Here is a 19,399-nt window from a genome sequence, read left to right on the forward strand (position 1 = left end):
CTAATCTATGACTAATAATAAATGATCTATAAATAGAATTCAGAGTAAAATTCTATTTATAATATCTCATGTGCCATATAACATGAATAAATTTTGATGAGAATCCGAATACACATATCTATATATATATGTATAAAATATGATTTATATTAAAATACAGTCGTACATCAGAACACACGGCAGAAATAAATTATAAACAGAATTCTGACGCAAATATTTTGCTATAAAATCATTCAGATGAGTAACATCAATCTGGCATTCTTAAATTTTATTCTCCCAAACATTGCACTTCGGATAATCTATAACCAATAATGAGTGATATATAAATAAAATTCAGAGTAGAACTCCATTTCTCTAATCTCATATGCCGTATAACACGAAAAATTTTTTATTAGAATCCAAGTACACATATATAAAATATATATTAAAATACACAGTGTTGTACATCAAAGTATACGCAGAGAAAATTATAAATAGAATTCTGACGCAAGTATCATAAATCTTCTAATACTAAAGTAGACTGAAGACACAATACGTGACGTGCATAAATATATCTAAAATATCTTTCCTATCGCTCGCTGAACTCGGTGCAACGGTATCGCGCTTTCTTGCGACGTCTCCCCCTGTAGCAGGCGATCCCCCGGTCGCGGGGTCCAAGAGCTTACCTTTAATCAGCCAGAAGAGTCCGACACAGCCGGCCGATGCGGCGCCGTTGGCGCAGCGGGGATGAAAGAAGGCAGTAGGGCTGAGTAGGGTGAGTTTTATTTGTCGAGAGCCACTCCTTTCCGATTGTTCGGTGCCCTTTGTGGCCGTTGACAGCTGCTGCCTACGGAGGTAAGTCACATTCGCGTTTGCCGATCGCTCGGGAATCGGGAAGCGAGAGCGAGCAGCGAGCTCGTGTTTAGTCGCCGTCTGGCCGGCGGGTCGACCGTTGTGTTTACTATCGTGACGATTCGCGTGACGGTGAATCGAGCGAGAGTACTACTTAACGCTACTTAACGTGGCCGTTTGTCGGAATGAGATAGGTTGTTTGTGATGATTTTGTGGATGTAAACGTGAATGATATACGTGTACCCGGTATGTGATATAGCTGTATAGAGTTACGACCGATCGAGCGATACTGGTGAAAGCAAAGCACGTGCCGCCGAGGTAATTCACGTGTGCGGATACAGGGAGATTATATTTCGAGAACAATGTTCGCCACGTGCTGTGAGAATTGATGCAAACACGGATGCGTACAAAAATGTGACCTTCATGTCCATTTCTACCAAATTGCATTACACGCGGATTAACTTTAACCTCGCGCATCGGTTTAACTTACTTTTTATCCTTTTCTAATTTTCTTAAAACCGAGATTAAAGCTAATCTGCATTGGTAGAAATGGACATCAATCAAACGCACTAAATCTGCGAGATTTTGAAATACTTGAACTGCTGTTCAGGAATATAGCCATTTATTCGACCGTACATTGCTCCGGGAAAAAAGAAGATTGAGGTGCGTGCGAGGTAGAATAATTTAAAATAAAAATATTTATATTTCTTGCTCTTCAAATTAATTATATTTGTGCAGAAAATTACTTCATTATGCGCTAATTCCGTCATTATCGAAGTATGTTGGCTTTCCTTGTAAGCAAAGGTTACGAACACAAGTTGCGAAAACAAGACATAAAAAAGGAAAACAAGCATGCTTCTTCTAATAATCATGGTAAATATACCGGGTGTTCCAAATCGCCGAGAACAAATCTTGCGACAAAATTCCTTGCTTCTTCCGATGCAGAGTTCAAAGTTTTTTTTTTCTATTTTCACGTTTAATTAACGCGCGATTAAGTGGCGTGCAATTTTACAACCGCGGGTTTTCATCGATTTCCCTCTTCATATATTTACGACTCTTTTCAAAGAAAGATAAAGCGAGGCGCGGCCCAAGTTAGGAGTAAACTTTCGATCATGCGAAGCAAACAACGAAGTGAATGAAAACAGAGCGTAATGAAGTGCGACAAATGGAATTAACCAGTCGGGATGATAATCGCACAACGCACACACAATGTATACATCATCAGAGTCTAATATAATATCCTCCCGATCGCTATTTTTGGAACAACACGCCCCGCACTTAACATGCACGGCGCATTAATAGTTTGTTTCATGGTTCTAATATATCAAAACGAAAGAAATTGACGACGATGTTGTGATTTAGCAGGTGTACAAGCTGGACGAATCGATTCTTGTCAGCTGCAATGAGAACAAAATTTCTACGAATCTTGATATTATCGACTATCCAAACGTATAAATAATAAAAGATACATCCTTTTCATTTCTGTAGCAGAAAAATTTACTAATGTAAACAAAAAATTGTTTAGGTAGAATTTAAATTGTTTATTAAATTGTTGAAGTAGAACTTAAATCGTTATCTAAATTAATTTTTAATTATTAATCAAAATAATTTAGGACTATTATATTTTAATAAAAAGTTTTATTATTATACGCAAATTCGATTACATTGAATATTTTCTTTCGTGATATTTGTTCTTTCCTTTAATTTAATTTTATTGATGCGTCGCGCCTAAACGTGCGACAAGTAAATTACCCGATTCGCATCGATCATCGATACGTCATATAAATCCCAAGGGATTTTGCTGATTTTGAATACTGAAATCTCGAAGCGAAAATATAAGCGCGAAGAACGGAATGAAACGGGAGAAAAACGTAGGAAGAAGAGGAAGAAGTAGAAGCAGAAAAAGAAGGGGCGGAGTTAAATCGAGTGAGTTAGATAAGAAGACTTGTGGTGCACTCGTAAAGGGTATACATGCGTCAGCGGAGTTCTCGTCAGTCTGCGGACGAACGTCTGCCGAAATAACGGGAACGGTTCGAAGCACCCGCGTCCCGCGTTGACCGTAACAATATTTACAACACTTGCCGATAAATACGTAATTAACACATAATTTAAAAAAAAAATAAAAAAAATAAAAAAAAAGAGTAACATTAATCTTTATAAACAAGTCAGTGGATAAGTCGACAGTGACGCTATACATGGAAGAAGCTATAAAATTCCTTTGTGCGAGGATGAAATAAAACTCGTAAAAAATAGGGAAGAAATGAAAAAGTCACAACGGCTAACGTATGTACATAATGTAGACATCTGAAAGTGCACGTTTAATTACGAGAAAAACGGGCTCGTTCGAAGAAGTTGAATTGCAGCGATTAAAGGACGATTACAAGGAAGGAAGAGGATAATTGGGGCGAATTGTTCGGAGATAGCGGTTTAATTGGACGCCATAAAGTACTGCAGTAATTTCTGGAGGAACACCTTTCGCGCGGGTTAACAATAGCTACAATGTAGCGTCGCGAAACGATTCGGAACGTATGAGCGCTGAGCGCCCTGTCATTCGAGGCCAAAGTTCACGTTGTTGCCGCTCACACCACAGAGGCATAGAACGATCAGTATTCTGAGAAGGTCACAAAAATTTATCGTTATGACTAATGGCGCGTTCTTAACGGGAGAGAGCCAGCGAACGTGAAGAGATACGGAAATTAATTGATGCGGCACGCGCGATAAAGCGCCCCGGAATATACGTTCTCGAGGGGTGCGTATCCCCTCCGGCCTCTCTTGCCGCGGCGAGAAAATTTCAGCGAATTAACGGAGCAGATGGAAACCAATGAATGAAAGAAGGAGTAACGACAAGTGTAAACGAACGCGAGTCGATGAGGAAAGTTTTAGCGCGTTTAATTGCGTGCGGTGCAAGGGTCGCGGCTGTTCCGCGAGAGATAGGTGAATTAAGAGACTTTGAGCGGAATCCATTTTCCAAAATTAATCCGGAGAACCCATTAATTAAATAAATCAATCGTCACAAAATGTTTTGCAGTTCTTTCCTCTATTATTTTCTATTTTCACGTGTTTTAATTCTCATAAAACTGTGGGAGAAAAATTAGAAGATAAAACTTAAGAGCGGGACGCTCAGAATTAAGATTGTATAGAATAATCTTAAAAAATCTGAAAGATATATCTTAAAATAAAGCGAATTTATGTTTTTTCTTATTTTTTGTAGCGCGTGAGTCACGGCGATCTTTGATTTTCCGAAGAATGCGAAGGAAAAAGGATCCGCGTATTCGCTGAAAGATGGGGCACTTTGCGACAAACGACACGATCTTCGCTTCGGGGGATGGAGATTTCAAACCATTTACGCGATCCGTCACTATCGTCGCTGCAGCTTGCGCTATAATATTCAGCATTATTGGAGTATTAGGTTTTATATCCCTTAATCGGTTTAACGAACTTGAAATCTTTTGTGAACAGCGAACTGAATCCTCTATCTCTCTGAATTCCAGGCAATTTAATAACGGTAATCGCACTGTTAAAATATACCAAACTGAGACGACACGCCACTACGGCCTTCGTGATAAGTTTAAGCATCTCCGACTTGATTTTTTCCGCGGTAAATTTGCCTCTAACTGCCAGTAGATATTTGAACGAAGCATGGATTCTTGGCGAGACTCTATGCACTCTATTCCCCTTGTTCTTCTACGGGAACGTCGCCGTATCTTTACTCAGTATGGTGGCTATTACTATCAACAGGTAAGATTCTCCTCTCCTTTGAATTTTGATAAAAAAGAAATATGTGTATTTTATATGTATTTATAAAATACACATTAATATACACATCTATAATATGCATTGATGTACAAAAATATAATATATTATAAAAATATGCGTTAAACATTATATCTTAATGATATAGCTTGAATGTATTGAGAATATACATTTTTAGAATACACGCTAATAGTTGTCTAACTAAAATTTTGTTCTCTTTTCCAGATATATACTGATCTCACAGTCGGACATTTACAACCAGTTATACACTAGTCGCGGCATAACGCTGATGTTAATAGCCATATGGACTCTAAGCTTCCTCATGCTGCTGCCGCCCTTGTTGGGTATCTGGGGTACTCTAGGACTGGATCCGGCCACCTTCTCGTGCACGATATTGAGGAAAAACGGCTCGAGCCCGAAGAAGTTCCTGTTCGTTCTGGGCTTCATCGTACCATGCGTGGTGATCAGTGTTTCGTATCTCTGCATATATTGGCGCGTACGACAAAGCCGAAAGAATTTGGAGGCTCACGCGGCGGAAAGTAGACGAGGCGGCGGATTTCAACGGCGAGAAGACTCCAGAGTGACTAGACTGATGCTCACTATATTCCTTTGCTTCCTGATGTGCTTCATGCCGCTGATGCTGGTGAACGTGATCGACGATAAGATGAAGGTCCCGATACTTCATATAGTGGCGTCCGTCCTCGCATGGGCATCCGCGGTGATAAACCCTTTTATTTACGCCGGCACCAACAAACTGTACAGGGAGGCGTACAAACAGGTTCTGTGCCCCATTTCGAGGAGGACACCCACGATCGGTCTCAAACCGACGCCTTCTCACTCGAGCAAGATCTCGTCGCCCAATACGATATAAAAATATCTTTCGTTCCGGAAATAATCGATTTGCTTTAGATTTAACGATGACGAATAAAAGTTGATGCACAATATCATTTTCTTTATCCTTCATAAGAAATTAAGTGCTTGATTAGTAAAGCGCAAGATATATATAGAAGAATAAAACCTTTTTTTTTTACAGAATTTAACTGAAAATGTGTTGGATTACGAATCTAGAAGCAATAGATATATGTTTGATTAAAATTTTGTATTTATTGATTAAGTTTGTGTTAAAAAGTAGAAATTTTTCTTTGCCAAGCTAAACTAATAGATAAGTGTTTTATTTTAATTTGGGATAAGAAATATAACAGCAGTACGAGAAGGAAAATATGTATAAAAATGTATTTTTTGCCTTAAATTATACATAAACATTGGGTGCGTTCAGCCGATACTCCGCTAGCCTAGCAATTGCTATTGCCATTATATCATAACGTTATAATATAATGACATATAATATTTTTTATAAAAAAAAGACTTGCATAATACAAAGTATACAAGCTTCTATAAAAAAGGACGGAACATATACAACAGAAACGTACGTCATAATTGAAAAATTAAAAAATACGTATTAGTAAAATCGATATTGCAACTTAAAGCAAATATGATTCATATGGCATAAATCATGTATAAAACATTCGAAATAAATACTTAAAAGGAATAATAACATCTTAACGTCTCCAAAATATTACATTTTTTTATATTCAAATGTTATTCTTCGCGACAATTTTGTTGATTATCCATTTAAAGATACATACGTTAGAGATACGCGCGTATTAATTTGGTAATAATATATTTGTACTTTTGAAGTGTGACAGCATTATCTCAAATAAGTACGACAACGTGAATATTGGTAACTAGAAGGTGTTATAAAATTATTATAGATCACAAAACCAATAGGTAAAGTATTTTCTCTGCCCTGGTACTGGCTGTAAATTAAAATCTCATGTAAAAGATTGACAACGGATTTGCGAACAAATGTAACGTAGAAAAGTTGAAAAAATAATATCATTTTCTACCATCATTTTCTACCATAATGTTCGATTATATCTACGTAGGTATTTATAATCTTTTATCTTAACTTCGTTACTTACATACTAATCTCAATTATTCTTCTAAACATGGACGGAATTAGTGTGAGTGCCTTCGTAACATTTACCTTACGTTGCTTACATTAATCGTAATAAAATTCAAGTTTGGGATGTCAGAGATAAAATGCGGATATGCCACATAAACATACGCATACATTGGTAACGATAAAATCTACGAGATTCTCGTGAACACAATGAGATATTTACAACCTTCGACACGTTACTACGTAAATGCAGATATGCAGCCTAAAGATACGCAAATAAGAACGTTTTAATTCAGCTCCAGTTCCGGTAAGTACGGCTCCGTGATTGCAGTGATAGGACAAATGCTCAAGGTATCCTACAAACAAAGAATACACACAAATAATAATATTGCGATACGCAAATAATGAATAATAATTTTGAGTAAATTGGAATCGAATTTTTCGTTTCTTACCAATCGTGCGAGTTCGTCGAACGTCGGCCGCTCCTCAGGATCGTCTCGCCAGCAGGACGACATGACCTCGTAAATCGGGTCTGTGACGTCCAACAATTGCGGTAGCCGGACACCTCGCGTGACCGCGTCCTCCACCTCGCTGTCGAGCGACAAACTCGAGTACGGTGTGCCGCCCATGCCGAACATCTCCCAGAGAAGCACGCCGAACGCCCATATCACGCCCGGCTGATGTTTCTTCTGATTGTCGAAGCACTCGACGGCCGTCCACCTCGCGTACTTGACGTCCTCCAGGGCGTACTTGGCGATACCGTGACCCATGAGCTTCGGCGTCCAATCGCTCAACAGCCCCACGCTTCGCGCACAGAGGCGACTGTGAACGATCTTATGGCTCGCCAGGTATTGCAAGGCGACCGCTATCGAGGACGAGATGGACAGTAACCGATCTACCGGGAACACGTCTCCCGATCGCGCGCTCAACAGACGATTCTTCAGGATCTGCGGCGGCAGCTCAAGCACGACGTACAGCGTGTCGGTGGTCTCGCAGGTTCCCACGAGACCGGCGAGATACTTCATGGAGCCCGCACGGATGCACACGTCCAATTCTCTCAGCATGTGCTTCTTGTCGGATCCCTTCAGGCCGCCGTCGGCTATGGTGTGCACCGTTACCGTACAGGCGCCGTCGTCCTTTAAAACGGTCCCGGTGTGCACGCTGCCGAATCGTCCTCTACGCACGACGTGACTATCGACGGACAGGGCGTTTCGCGGGATACTCCAGACTTTCTTCTTCAGCTCTTGATAGTGATTCACTCTCTCGGGGATGTCCTCCGGAATGTAGCCCATATTGTCCACCTCGTACACCGGACCCTGCAGCGTGAGCTCCTGCTGCTCCGGCAGCTTGCGCATGTGAAATCTCTCGTGTCGCCGTCGCAGCACAAAGTACACCAGTATCGAGGCGGCGAGTAATATACTCAGCAGCGTGATCGCTATGCAAAGCACAAGAGCGGTCGTGTCCATTCGATTCGTGGCCGTCGTCTCGCGTTTGAACACGTTATTCGCCAAATCGGAGTAGGAACGTTCCACGTTCGTTCCTACTCGCGAGATTATCGCCAAGCCGACCTGCGCGGAAACGTAGTGGCCCTTCAACGGGACGTTGTAGTAACCACCGATCATCTTTCCATCGCCTACGACGAACTTTTTGTATCTGTAAAACTCCGACGGGTCGAATTGCGCGGTAACGTAATAATTTAAGCCCTGCTGCGACGCGCTGTCGTAGTTCGAATACTCAACGAGAGAGTCGACCGGAGGTATAGTGCCAGCCTGCGCAACAACAACCTGGTACGCGCTGATCGGTCCGTACTCGCTGTGACCCTCGGTAAGCTTAACGGTAATCGTGCTGTCCCCGCGTTCTAGTATTTTGGGCATGGCGGGCTTGTCGGGGGGACCTATCAGGGTCCAAGCCACGATGTACGCCGGATCGCTCGTCCCCTGCGCGTTGCTGGCGGTAACGGATATGTTGTACGTAGTGCCAGGCTGAAGACCTCTCAGAGTCGTCATGTTCGACGCACCGCCTTGTATCTGACTCTCGATAGGTGGCAAGATGTTGCTCGAGTAGCTTTTCACGACGACAGCACGGACGGTGTAAAACGTCACGTTCCCGTTGGGTATGTCTGGCGGCTGCCAGATTATTCTGAGAGCATCTCTTTCCTCCTCGACTACCAGTATCCTCCTCGGTGGACTTGGCCCTACAAAAGATACATGCATATCGTTACACGTTGGAGATTTCGCTGTATTAAGCACACGTAGGGGATAATCTTATATCTTGTCACGTACGCACAGAGTACGCTTTGTCATAAAAGTTACGTTAAGTGGAGAATCGTTGTCGCTGCAAACCATACCTTGCTGACCGGTAGCGTAAACGCTCATAGCTTCATAGCTGCCGCAATAGTTATCGGGATCGGAGGCGCAGGGGACAGTGCAGCTGCTCGACGGGCCGTCCTGGCCAAATTTGCTGATGCAGTAGCACTGCTGGCCGTTCATTAGCGCCGCGAACCTGTCGAACAATAAGGAGAGGATCACAATTCACAATCCTGAGATACCCCACTCGAGATGCCGATCTCGAGCACGTTGCTCTCACTTACATGTAATACTGGGAACGGCATTTTTTGATGCACTCGGCGGGCGTGCTGGCGTACGCCAAGGCCGGGACAGGCAGCCCGTGATCGGGACTCCGGAAACAACCCTCGTACTTCTGAGCGCACGCGAAATGAACGCCGCAGAGGAGCAAGAGGGACGCGATTATCATTTTGTCACTTTGCGAACGATTTTTATTGCGTTTCATATTAATTGCGAGTCGCGCCTCAGTCCCGGCCTCCCTTCCGCGGCATAGCGTTTATGAGTTACACGTTCGGAATGTGCAGGCACGAGCAGGTATGAGTCAACGCACGCGACGCGGTACACGAGGGAAAAAAAGTTACGTCCGTCTCGTCGAATGGAGATGCTGGTCTGCCGATAAGTCACGAACGGTTCCTCTCGCGTTGCCGAATTCGCTCATCTTCCCACGCTCCCCGGCCTACGATTCAATAGGGAGCGCTCATTGACGAGTAAACTGGAGTAAACAACACCTGGGGTCCACGTACGCTCGCGCTCCCATTGTTTCGAGTGCTACACTCGCGGCAGTCGCGGCATGCGGCATTCACGCGAGCCTTCGCGTCAGGTGCGTGCCAAATCGAAAGAAATCGGAGCAAACGAAGGGATGGCCATTCTTTTCAGTCCTGATGTCGTGACTGACGTAACAATTTAACAATCAAAAGTAAAAATAAATTATTTATGTGACATATAAATGTGTTTATAATTTTTTTAACTTATTTATTCTGGGATATTGTTTGATAATAAATCGATGACTTTTACGAGAATTACCGCAATTTCAATGAAATAATGTTTAGGTGTGCTCAAATCAATATAAATATCTACGAATGCATATTAAATTAAATAATAAATTTGATTCCATTTTCAGGAAGGAGCGTCCAATCCGATTTCACCTAGATTTATGTCTCCAAATTTTATAATTTTGCGTTTCAATAATTTTTATATATATTGTGCCCAGATAAATATATTAGAAAGAAAGAATTTCGTAGAAGAAGATTTGTATCCCCAATTTTCTTTTGGGCGACGCCCCGTACAGTTTACGTTACGGCCCTGCATTATCCGACTTCGAATGGCGGTGCACCGGAGGAGGTGCAGCTACATTTTTATATTACGCATTAGCTATTGAGAAAAAAGAGGCACGATTGAATGGAGTTCGCGTCGATAATCCGCGTGAACTTAACCGAACCAATTAAGATCGAAGCGATCGAATAAACGTCGAATAGACAAAAAATAACTTAATTAATTAATTAATTAAAAAATAAAGAAAAAATGGCAGGGCAATAACGAGAGGAAATTTTGACAATCATTCACAGAAACCGGAAGCGAATTCGGTCCGGAAGAGAGATTTTCGCTTGGATAATTCATATGCAGATCGAAAGAAACAAGTTTCATCGTTTATGATATAGAGTAAAATTTAAATCGACACGCCACAAATTCCCGCCGCGAATAATTACGATCGAGGCTGAAGAAAGGACTTTTCGGCCGGGCACAGATAATTGCGGGTTGCGCAACGTTCAAGGTCGCGCTAGCTAGAGGTGTTCGAAGATTACATCTTAATGATAGCGTGTTATCCCTCCCCTTTCCTTCTTCTCCCCGACTCTCTCTCTCTCTCTCTCTCTCTCTCTCTCTCTCTCTCGTTCTTCGGGGCGAAAGACCCCTGTATCGATCTTCAAGACCTTCAACGCTTAACGAAACTGTTCGACGTCTCCGATACTCCTTCACTCTCGCGAACGTTATCGATCATACATAAATTATGCGAATTAATTAAAAAAAATTGCAGCACGAGTTCCGCGAGTCTCAAGAAAAACAGCGAAATGGAACATGGCAATAAATTTTCGCTCCTCCTGCGTGCTACAATGACGTACAACGTCGCAGTATTTCATGCATCCTATCGACGAAATGTCATCCGCATTTTAAAATTCTGCCGTTAACTGAATTTTTAGGTCAATCGTTACGGTGTCCACACACGTGCGCCCTGTAACAACTACTATAGTAACGCCAAGGGTGCCACAAGGTGGCTTGATACAAGTTCGGGTTACATTTCGCGCGTCGGCGTCTTATTTGCATCGCGATTAATACTTTTATGCAAATAAATGCTCGATCCGTGGCCAATTCAAGTTGTACTCGTGTCCGACCCTAACGTACATGTACGGTAGCTGCATTCTTATATCATGCGTCTTATTCGTGAATATCTCGATCGATCGACCCTGCGCGCGCGTCATGGTCTTCTCTATTGATAAATTATACGATCGTCGATTTCACAGTCGTCGACTGGGAGACATCGATGCTGCCTCCAGCAACATCGAACGCGAATTTTGCGACTTCTCTCTAAATAGTCTAAATAAACATTTCTGCTTTAGGTATATATATATTTAAATGTTATAAAAATAATTAACGGGGATGCGTGTCAACACAATTTCCAATCAACCTAACTAGAAACTTTTATTTATTATGCGGTTTTGATTCTTTTTTTTTTAATCTTTTGATTGACTACAATCATTAAGGAGTTTGAAAGATAGTCGCTGAAAGATAGTCACAACCGTGATTGACCGTACTTTCCGTACGCGCCTCGAGAGTGAGGGGCACGGAATCGTAAATTTTTTTCCGTCGAGTGTGTGTAAGAGGGTGAAGGGTGAAAGAGCGCAGGTCCCTCACGGCTGACCGTGTCGACCGCGAACCCAAGAAAATGAACCCGAGGCACCAAGGGTGAGCGGTGGGCGGACGGTTGTGTGGAGTAAAGGCGAAACGTAGGGAGTCACGCGAAGCAACCCCCGTGAAACTGGTGGTGGCGGCTCGCGAGGAACCGCCGCGGTACTACGTTCCCCGGCGGATACCAGTCAGTCTGCAGGATGAGGCGCGCGACGTGGCTGCTTTTTGTGTCTACCTTGCTTCTCGTCCAGAGGACCCACGTTAGCCGCGCTCAGAGGACCCATGCGCGACAGGGTCTCAACCGCGAAAGCCCGACCGTTAGGATACCGAATCAGGGAATCGTCCTCGGCAAAGAGGTACGACATCGTGTTTCAATTTATCCCGGTCGGTCGGTCTTGGAGTTTTACACATTAATGTACCGAGACCTGTCATCCCGCGCTGTCGAAAGTTGACAGGAATTTAAATCCTCCAACGAAGGTCGTCTACGAGCAAACAACTGATTTTATGTCTGTTAATTCGGGTATTAATTTCATCAATTTCGCTGGTTTTTTTTAAATTATAATTCTAAAGATAGAGATAAAAATACTGTGTTATATCAAGTGAAATATTTTTGCATTAATTCAATAAAATTCATTATCATTAAATTATAATCGTTTATAAATATAAATATACAGTCAATTTTATGAACGTAAAATAATTTGCTTCCAATTTTCGCTAATGCGCTGGTCCTTTTTCTAATTTGATAGCGAAACAGTAATTGAACTAATTCGTTGCTCTTTTTATTTTAATTCTGGAAACACCAAGTAAACGATGAATTAAACTAATTAAAAGTAGGAGTTTTAGTCCTCGATAAGTGCTTTTTTCATTTCACCTTCTGTGTATATACTCTTCTGAACTTTAGGTAGCCGTCAACTCGGTAAGACTGACGCAGTACCTCGGTATTCCTTACGCGCAACCCCCAATTGGCAAACTTCGTTTCACGCGACCGGTGACGGATCCTCTCCCCTCTTGGAACGATGTGAAAAATGCAACGCAGTTCGCGCCGTCCTGCCAGCAGGCTTCGGGTCAGCTTAAATTGCACGAAAGGCTCTACAAGCGATTGCTACCACCGGACATGCCCGATCCGGGATTCAGCGAGGATTGTCTCTTCTTAAACATCTTCGTCCCGAGCGAAGGTATGCGTTCAATCGTCCATGCGGACTAGAGTTGTAACAACAATTTATACAAAATTCTATAGCTCTCGGAAAAATCGGAAGTTTATTTCCAAATTTCTTTTAAGCATGTATTTAAACCAATAGCGTTTTTCACTGGCAGAGCCGGTGCGCACTCAGTGCACATTAAAGCCGTCGTACACAAACCAACGTAAAGTGTATGTTTAATATAATCGGGTTAAATCATGAAATAATATTCTTTATTGCGCTATTTGGTAAAATATGTACTGAGTATTTTATCAGTCGAAATATTTGCATTTTACTTTCAATATTAGAGACTAAATCAGTGTGCAACGACTTTAATGTGCACTGAGTGCGCACCAGTTCTGCCAGTGAAAAACGCTATAAATTTAGATATATTTATTTTTAAAAATATTATTTTCGTTCCGGACTCAACTTATTTTACTCGTGCTCTCGTCTCCGGAAAGAATTCAAACGTACAAAAGGAACGAAAGAGTCAGATTACCTTCGTCAGATTACATTCTCGCAGGCAGGCTGCGATTTTTGCGACGCGAAAATTTTTTCTCGCGATAAATATAATTGACAAGGAGAACGGTGGTTGATGACAGTCCTTGATACTGTCTACGTGATATTTCTTTTCTACGCGAACTTCGACAACGTTAGGGCACGCAACGCGCGGCGGAGAAACGACGCACGGTCAACGGCGAAGTTCGTTCCCAATAAAGTGCGAGATAATGCTCGCCCTCAAGTTCTCGGAGACTGATTCTTATCGTCCGAGAGAAAAAGGGTGATTACGGTGATTACTCGTGAGAGGGGGCGAGCATTATATACCAGCGCGATCAGATAAAAGTGGACCAAAGCAAAAAATTAATAATGTGCCGTGCGAAGTGTTGTGCGGAGAAGATTTATCATGTCGCATAAAAAGTATAAAGGTGAACATTCATTATGTTTATTACTCGATATGATTGACTTAGATTAGATAATTCTTCCGTGAAGTTTGCGTATCGTTCACGCTGTGATTGTCCTCGATGATTATTTTTTCAAAATTTTTTCAAATTATTCGAAAGGATTATTTCATTTTACACCGAGAATAATACGACTCTGAAAAATATATCGTCGATAAGTAAAGTAGAAAAATAATAATAATATTATTATACTGTCCTTTTAATTAGTTCGGATACCTGAAATGTAGCAAGATAAATATAACGAAACGCTCTTAAAGAACTTTAAATGAATAATTTAAAACTTTAAGAAGTTATTTAAGCTTGCGAAAAAGTGTTTACGTTACAATTCTTAATAGATTTGTCGAAAATAACATTGTTTTGCCCTTACGAAATGTATTTTGTTTCATAAGTTTTTCTAGAAGTTAACCATTTAACGTAGATAAACATTTTAATTGCTTTCGCATTGCGCACTGTGTTTTTCCACTTGCCCCAGTCCTACCCTAATACAAATTTAATGAGGTACAACGAGGAAATATATATAGAGCTTTAAGAAGCTTTCCGAGCTCAAATATGCATACACAAGCGAAAAGTTCAATGGGTGAATGGGTAAAGCTGAATGCAAACCAAAAACGCAACACACTTCGACCGTCATTGATGAAATCGTTATCGGGAACCGCTAAACGGCGTCTCTCTCTCTCTCTCTCTCTCTCTCTCTCTCTCTCTCTCTCTCTCTTTCTGTCTTTCTCTTCCTCAAAAGAGAGGAAAAAGAGAAGGAAATCTGATCTCGGAGTCGCGAAATCGTGGCACAAAACCGCGTATGACGACGACAACGATAGTCGGGGTCGATATATAACGTAGGGCTGGCAAGAGTAGTAACAGTAACTAGCACGCCCACGGTGGCACGCGATCTTCCAGGGCCTCGGTCTGAGATGCGGAGATACCAGAAAGCCGGTCACGAAAGCTCACCCTCTCGCTCTTACCTTCTCTTTTCGTTCCTTCGGTCGTCTCTCGGCGAGGAAGTCGTTGAATCGTCACGACTTGCCGTCGTGAGTCATTGATTCGCGTAAGAAGGCTATTGTACCGGATGCGTTAGCGATCAGAAGCTTGCGGAAGGTCCGCGTCGCGCGACATTGGAGAAATATCTGGAACCCGTTTCGCCCCGATGACATCAGTAATGCGAATGCGAAAAACGCCGAAAGAAATACGTATGCAAGTCTGCCAAGGTCGTCGCTAAGAGACCGACAGAACGATAACGCGGGACGGGGCGTCCGTGTTCAGGAAACCGCAGGGGGGGCAGAGAATCTCCGTACCGGTCCCCGGTGTTATCGTAACATGCCGGGTTGGAAATAGAATCTTCGATATGTACGAAATTATTCGCGGTGGCTTCACATAAATTCTCTCTCCCACTCTCTTTCGATCTATATGATAGAATTACAATATAAAAAGAAGGAATAAAACTTCGCTCGATTCGCAGCCTATTTTTGGAGCAAGTCGAGTCTTAATAAAACATCCAAGTTTCTTATTTTTATATAAAAGAGATGTTTCTAGTTCAAGAATAAAAATCATAAAAGAAATGATATTAGATTCGTCATTGTTAATATTAATTTCGTCTATATCCGTTAATACAACGTCAAGAGAATTAGGGCTTAAGAAATTGACGATTAGTTGGGGGATAAGGGTTATGAGGTATGAGCAAAAAATTAGGGGAGAAAGGAAATATAAGTGGATAAAGAAATATTGGATGGAAATGGAAAAGCGTACAGTAAAGAAAACCTACAATATAGGAATGGCCGGAGTACAGAAGCTTTGGAAGTTTTAAGAGATGAAAGGGTGGATTTAAGGAAAGAGCTAATTAGCAGAGATTTCAAGAGGGCAACAAATATATATTAGAGGAAGATAAAACGTATGTATGTTTTGCGGACAAGAGAGGGATTAGCCAGTAGCCACTATAATGTAGAGAAATGTAATAGAACCAAGTATTGGTTTATGGAGTTAGGTAAAAATAAGAGATAGTGTAAAAGGGAACGTGTGTTGAGGAAATTATGGCAAGAGAAAGAGACTTAAGGTAGTATTAATAATAATTAAGTTCGATGGTTGCACGGATGGTATGACTGTGCTATAAGTAAATGTTGTAAACCAAGTCCACTTCTTGAGTATAAGTTGAAGTTAATAAATTATTAATAAATTACATTTCCGTTAGTACTTGAATGATCCTAAAAGAATTCCAACTTGGATCGTCAAGGTGGATCAGACCTGTCTAAATAGCGAGTGCGATTAAGCTCGCGTGCAGCTTACAATCAAATAAAACCGTCTTGTTAAGTTAACATCCCTCTTTCGATGAGTTGATGGCTCTGATAGTTAACGAATATTTCATGTGTGTAGGAAACCGTCAGGGTGATCGATGGCCAGTGATGGTTTGGTTCCACGGTGGCGACTTCAACACCGGAACTCCAGCGATCTGGGACGCCTCTATATTCGTTAGCAGACAAAAGGTACGATTGCGCGCTGTCGCGCGGAAAAATGCCTACCTTGCGAAACAGCCGGAAAATCGGAATACGAAATTGAAATTAACGTAACTCGGTCGGCGATCTAATCGATACCGATATAATCACGATGTATTGGTGGAGAGAGGATGATTAACGTGTATTTTTAACAATGTTCATTCAATCAACTTCCCGGACGGACGTAAAATCGAAGGGAATCGAATCGGACCGAGCTTTCCTCTGCCTCATCTCGCGTGCCGCCACTTCGAGAATAGAACCGCACCCTTTGATATTCGGCCGCGATGCATCATTAATGGAGCTTTCGTTACACATCGTGGCGTAATGCGGTATATCGTTTTACGGCTCTTGGGAACGATTCGCGGTGGGGAAGGGAGAAGGGCAAATTGATCGCTTGCATGGCACGAAAATAAATCTCGAAAACTTTCGGTAACGATTGCTCGTGAGATTTTATCGCGCGCACGCTAAAAAAAAAGAGAAAAAGAAATGAAAAGAGAGGAAAACCTACAACAGTCCGAGAGATTAAATGGGGGCGACTTTTGCGGCCGGCAGGTGCTAGTGGTGACGGTGGCGTATCGATTAAACATCCTCGGATTCTTCACGACGACGGACAGCGAGGCGTCCGGCAATTACGGCATGTTCGATCAGATCGCCGCCCTTGACTGGATAAAGCGGAACATCAAGCACTTCAACGGCTCGCCCAGCAACATCGTCATCTACGGCCACAGTTCCGGCGCGATAAGCGTGGGCCTGCACATGCTGAGTCCGCTCAGCAAAGGCAAGTTCCACAAGGCGATCGCTATGAGCGGGGACGCCATCGGTTCCGTCGGCACGCTAGACAGGGAGAAACCGGTCGTGGACATCATCGCCGACAGATTCGGCTGCGACCGACGACCGAGCGGCGCGCTGATGGAATGCCTGCGACGGTTGCAGGCCGACTTCCTGATCAAGCACTCGTCCGACATCGAGACTTGGGGCCCGATCGTGGACGCGGAGACTAACAACGAGACGGAACCGTTTCTCGCGCAACATCCCAAGGACATCTTGGAAAATGGTAATTGCCGAAGTGACTCAATAACAATTATATGACGAGTCTTTAAAATCGATCTTCTAAAGATACGCGAAGATATCTATAAGAAGTATATGATGTAAGTGTAGTATATCTTCTAGAGATGTGTGAATCAAGGATTTTTTATATCGAATAAACAAATCGACAAAATTTCATTCGAATAGAAACAAATTGAATCGAGTGGTTGAAATAAAATGTTTAATTAACAATATATTATTATTAGATTGAATTTTAACTCGTAGATAATAAGAAATATTTTGATGTAAAAAAATATAATATTGATTATATAATATATAAATTCTTTTTAAAACAAAAAACATTTAAATATTTAATATAAAACTAATAAAACACATGCTTTATTTAATGTCGCAGTAACTGAAACAATTAGGCGAAAAATCGTAGATAAATTATTAAAATACTCCAATGTAGTATCCAATAACATTATCCAATTGCATACACAGAAATTAGAATAAAATAATATTAGTTTATTTTATTATCAATACTTATACTGTAAGAACTAATCATATTTGACTGCTACACTTAGCCGCTCAGTGAGCGGCTGTAACACTGAATGCACCTGTTAACATGACCGTACAGTCAATGCTTATTAGTGGAAAATATGAGATTTCATAAAATAATTCATATATATATATATATATATATATATATATATATATATATGATTCGTATTTAAACCATCTAGATTCGAAAATTTTAAATAGTTCAGATTCGAATAGTTCGCACATCTCTCATATCTTCTTCTTACTGTAGGACTTTTGTCTTGTACTTCGACACTGACAAAAAATCTTAGTATTGATCTAAATATACGCCAAGATATTTAAGAAACGTACTCAAATAATTCTTAAATATTTATTCTTTTTTAATTTAAACCTTCTTTTAACTTTGATTAGGTAACTTCAACGCGGTGCCACTGATTGTCGGTTACACGAATAACGAGCAAGTTTTGGCGTACATGGAGACCACCAGCGGCCAGAATCCAGAGGGCGGACTCTCTTCGGAGAACTTCGAGACGATGATCACAGACGAATTTACGGCGGCGGTACAGACTCCGGATGATAACAGCACCTGCGAGTCGAAGCCCGAAATGGTGACAAACGCGGTGCTGTTCTTCTATAGACCGTACCCATCCACGACGAACACGACGGTGTTTCGCGACAGATACCTGGATCTGCAAACGGAAAAGAACTACGCGGCTGGCCTGACGTTGCTGGCCGGCAAAGTGGCGAAGGGAAGAACGACGGCTTTCGTATATCGATTCGATTATCGTCCCAAAACACAACCGGTCGCGAAGGACGTGCCGGAATGGGCGGGCGTGCCGCACATGTTCGAGCTCCCGTTCGTCTGGGGTTTGCCGCATCTGATGGGCCCCGGCACGACGCAATGGATCTTCAACGACAAGAAGATGTCCGACGTGATGATGTCGATGCTGGCGACGTTTGCCAGGACCGGGGATCCCTCCTTGATGAGCGGGACAGGATCGATCAAGTGGGAGTCCTATACGCAGGACAATCCGAGAATTCTGATAATTGACAAGAACGTAGAGATGAACGAGCCAGATGCGGTGGACTACAAGGCACTGGCGTTTTGGAACGAGTATTATCCGCAAATCGTGATGGAGGCGACGAACAATTGTTGCAACGTCACCAGCACGGCGACGACATGGAGGAGGATATTCTCTCGTAGCGTGTGTCTCAGCGGCGCGATGGCTACGTTGGCGCTGCATCACTTCTGGTTCTAGCTACGGTCACAGCGTGAAATATTATAAATACTGAATTTAAAAAAAAAAAAAAGTGTTGCGCTCGCTGTTGTATATTTTTTAATAGATCAACAACGAAAGAAGACGAAACGGCGTCGTCGGATTTTGCAATTTTATAACAAGATCTCTTCCCACACTCTACT

At 42.0% G+C, this 19,399-nt stretch overlaps 3 protein-coding genes across 11 annotated transcripts; 2 read left to right on the forward strand and 1 right to left on the reverse strand.

Moving 5' to 3' along the window:
- Positions 1-635: 635 nt before the first annotated feature.
- Tre1 (Trapped in endoderm 1) lies at positions 636-5,619 on the forward strand. 9 transcript variants are annotated; one of them, XM_077405704.1, is made up of 6 exons: positions 894-1,149; positions 1,379-1,494; positions 1,570-1,704; positions 4,043-4,240; positions 4,323-4,569; positions 4,810-5,619. In XM_077405704.1, the coding sequence occupies exons 4-6, from the start codon at positions 4,114-4,116 to the stop codon at positions 5,453-5,455; spliced, it is 1,020 nt and encodes a 339-aa protein (XP_077261830.1). In that variant the 5' UTR covers positions 894-1,149; positions 1,379-1,494; positions 1,570-1,704; positions 4,043-4,113; the 3' UTR covers positions 5,456-5,619. The 9 variants fall into 9 exon arrangements, with proteins under 9 accessions (XP_077261834.1, XP_077261835.1, XP_077261830.1 ...); XM_077405703.1 differs by having other exon boundaries at positions 1,442-1,494; XM_077405706.1 differs by lacking the exon at positions 1,570-1,704.
- A 170-nt stretch (positions 5,620-5,789) lies between these two features.
- LOC143897229 (putative inactive tyrosine-protein kinase Wsck) lies at positions 5,790-9,672 on the reverse strand. The gene is made up of 4 exons (XM_077405695.1): positions 9,138-9,672; positions 8,895-9,049; positions 7,000-8,741; positions 5,790-6,903 (listed from the first exon to the last, which is right to left on the reverse strand). Exons 1-4 carry the CDS (start codon positions 9,335-9,337, stop codon positions 6,835-6,837), a joined length of 2,166 nt encoding a protein of 721 aa, XP_077261821.1. The 5' UTR covers positions 9,338-9,672; the 3' UTR covers positions 5,790-6,834.
- Positions 9,673-10,801: 1,129 nt separating this feature from the next.
- On the forward strand, positions 10,802-19,382 carry LOC143897231 (fatty acyl-CoA hydrolase precursor, medium chain). The gene is made up of 5 exons (XM_077405699.1): positions 10,802-12,149; positions 12,695-12,968; positions 16,292-16,401; positions 16,963-17,464; positions 18,391-19,382. The coding sequence occupies exons 1-5, from the start codon at positions 11,994-11,996 to the stop codon at positions 19,236-19,238; spliced, it is 1,890 nt and encodes a 629-aa protein (XP_077261825.1). The 5' UTR covers positions 10,802-11,993; the 3' UTR covers positions 19,239-19,382.
- Positions 19,383-19,399: the final 17 nt, after the last annotated feature.

The sequence above is a fragment of the Temnothorax americanus genome, unplaced genomic scaffold (assembly GCF_048541705.1).
Source record: "Temnothorax americanus isolate GAGA-0224 unplaced genomic scaffold, ASM4854170v1 Scaffold2, whole genome shotgun sequence".
NCBI classification, from domain to species: Eukaryota; Metazoa; Arthropoda; class Insecta; order Hymenoptera; family Formicidae; genus Temnothorax; species Temnothorax americanus.

What these genes read in the sequence shown, in the direction of transcription:
- Tre1 (XM_077405708.1), top strand. Translation starts at nt 4,114, where the DNA reads ATGGGGCACTTTGCGACAAACGACACGATCTTCGCTTCGGGGGATGGA. An exon ending in CAGCATTATTGGAGTATTAG is followed by an intron (nt 4,241 to 4,322) that starts GTTTTATATCCC and finishes TCTGAATTCCAG; the next exon opens with GCAATTTAATAACGGTAATC. An exon ending in GTGGCTATTACTATCAACAG is followed by an intron (nt 4,570 to 4,809) that starts GTAAGATTCTCC and finishes TCTCTTTTCCAG; the next exon opens with ATATATACTGATCTCACAGT.
- LOC143897229 (XM_077405695.1), bottom strand. Translation starts at nt 9,337, where the DNA reads ATGAAACGCAATAAAAATCGTTCGCAAAGTGACAAAATGATAATCGCG. An exon ending in TGCCGTTCCCAGTATTACAT is followed by an intron (nt 9,050 to 9,137) that starts GTAAGTGAGAGC and finishes ATTGTTCGACAG; the next exon opens with GTTCGCGGCGCTAATGAACG. An exon ending in TCGACGAACTCGCACGATTG is followed by an intron (nt 6,904 to 6,999) that starts GTAAGAAACGAA and finishes CTTTGTTTGTAG; the next exon opens with GATACCTTGAGCATTTGTCC.
- LOC143897231 (XM_077405699.1), top strand. Translation starts at nt 11,994, where the DNA reads ATGAGGCGCGCGACGTGGCTGCTTTTTGTGTCTACCTTGCTTCTCGTC. An exon ending in CATCTTCGTCCCGAGCGAAG is followed by an intron (nt 12,969 to 16,291) that starts GTATGCGTTCAA and finishes TCATGTGTGTAG; the next exon opens with GAAACCGTCAGGGTGATCGA. An exon ending in TATTCGTTAGCAGACAAAAG is followed by an intron (nt 16,402 to 16,962) that starts GTACGATTGCGC and finishes TGCGGCCGGCAG; the next exon opens with GTGCTAGTGGTGACGGTGGC.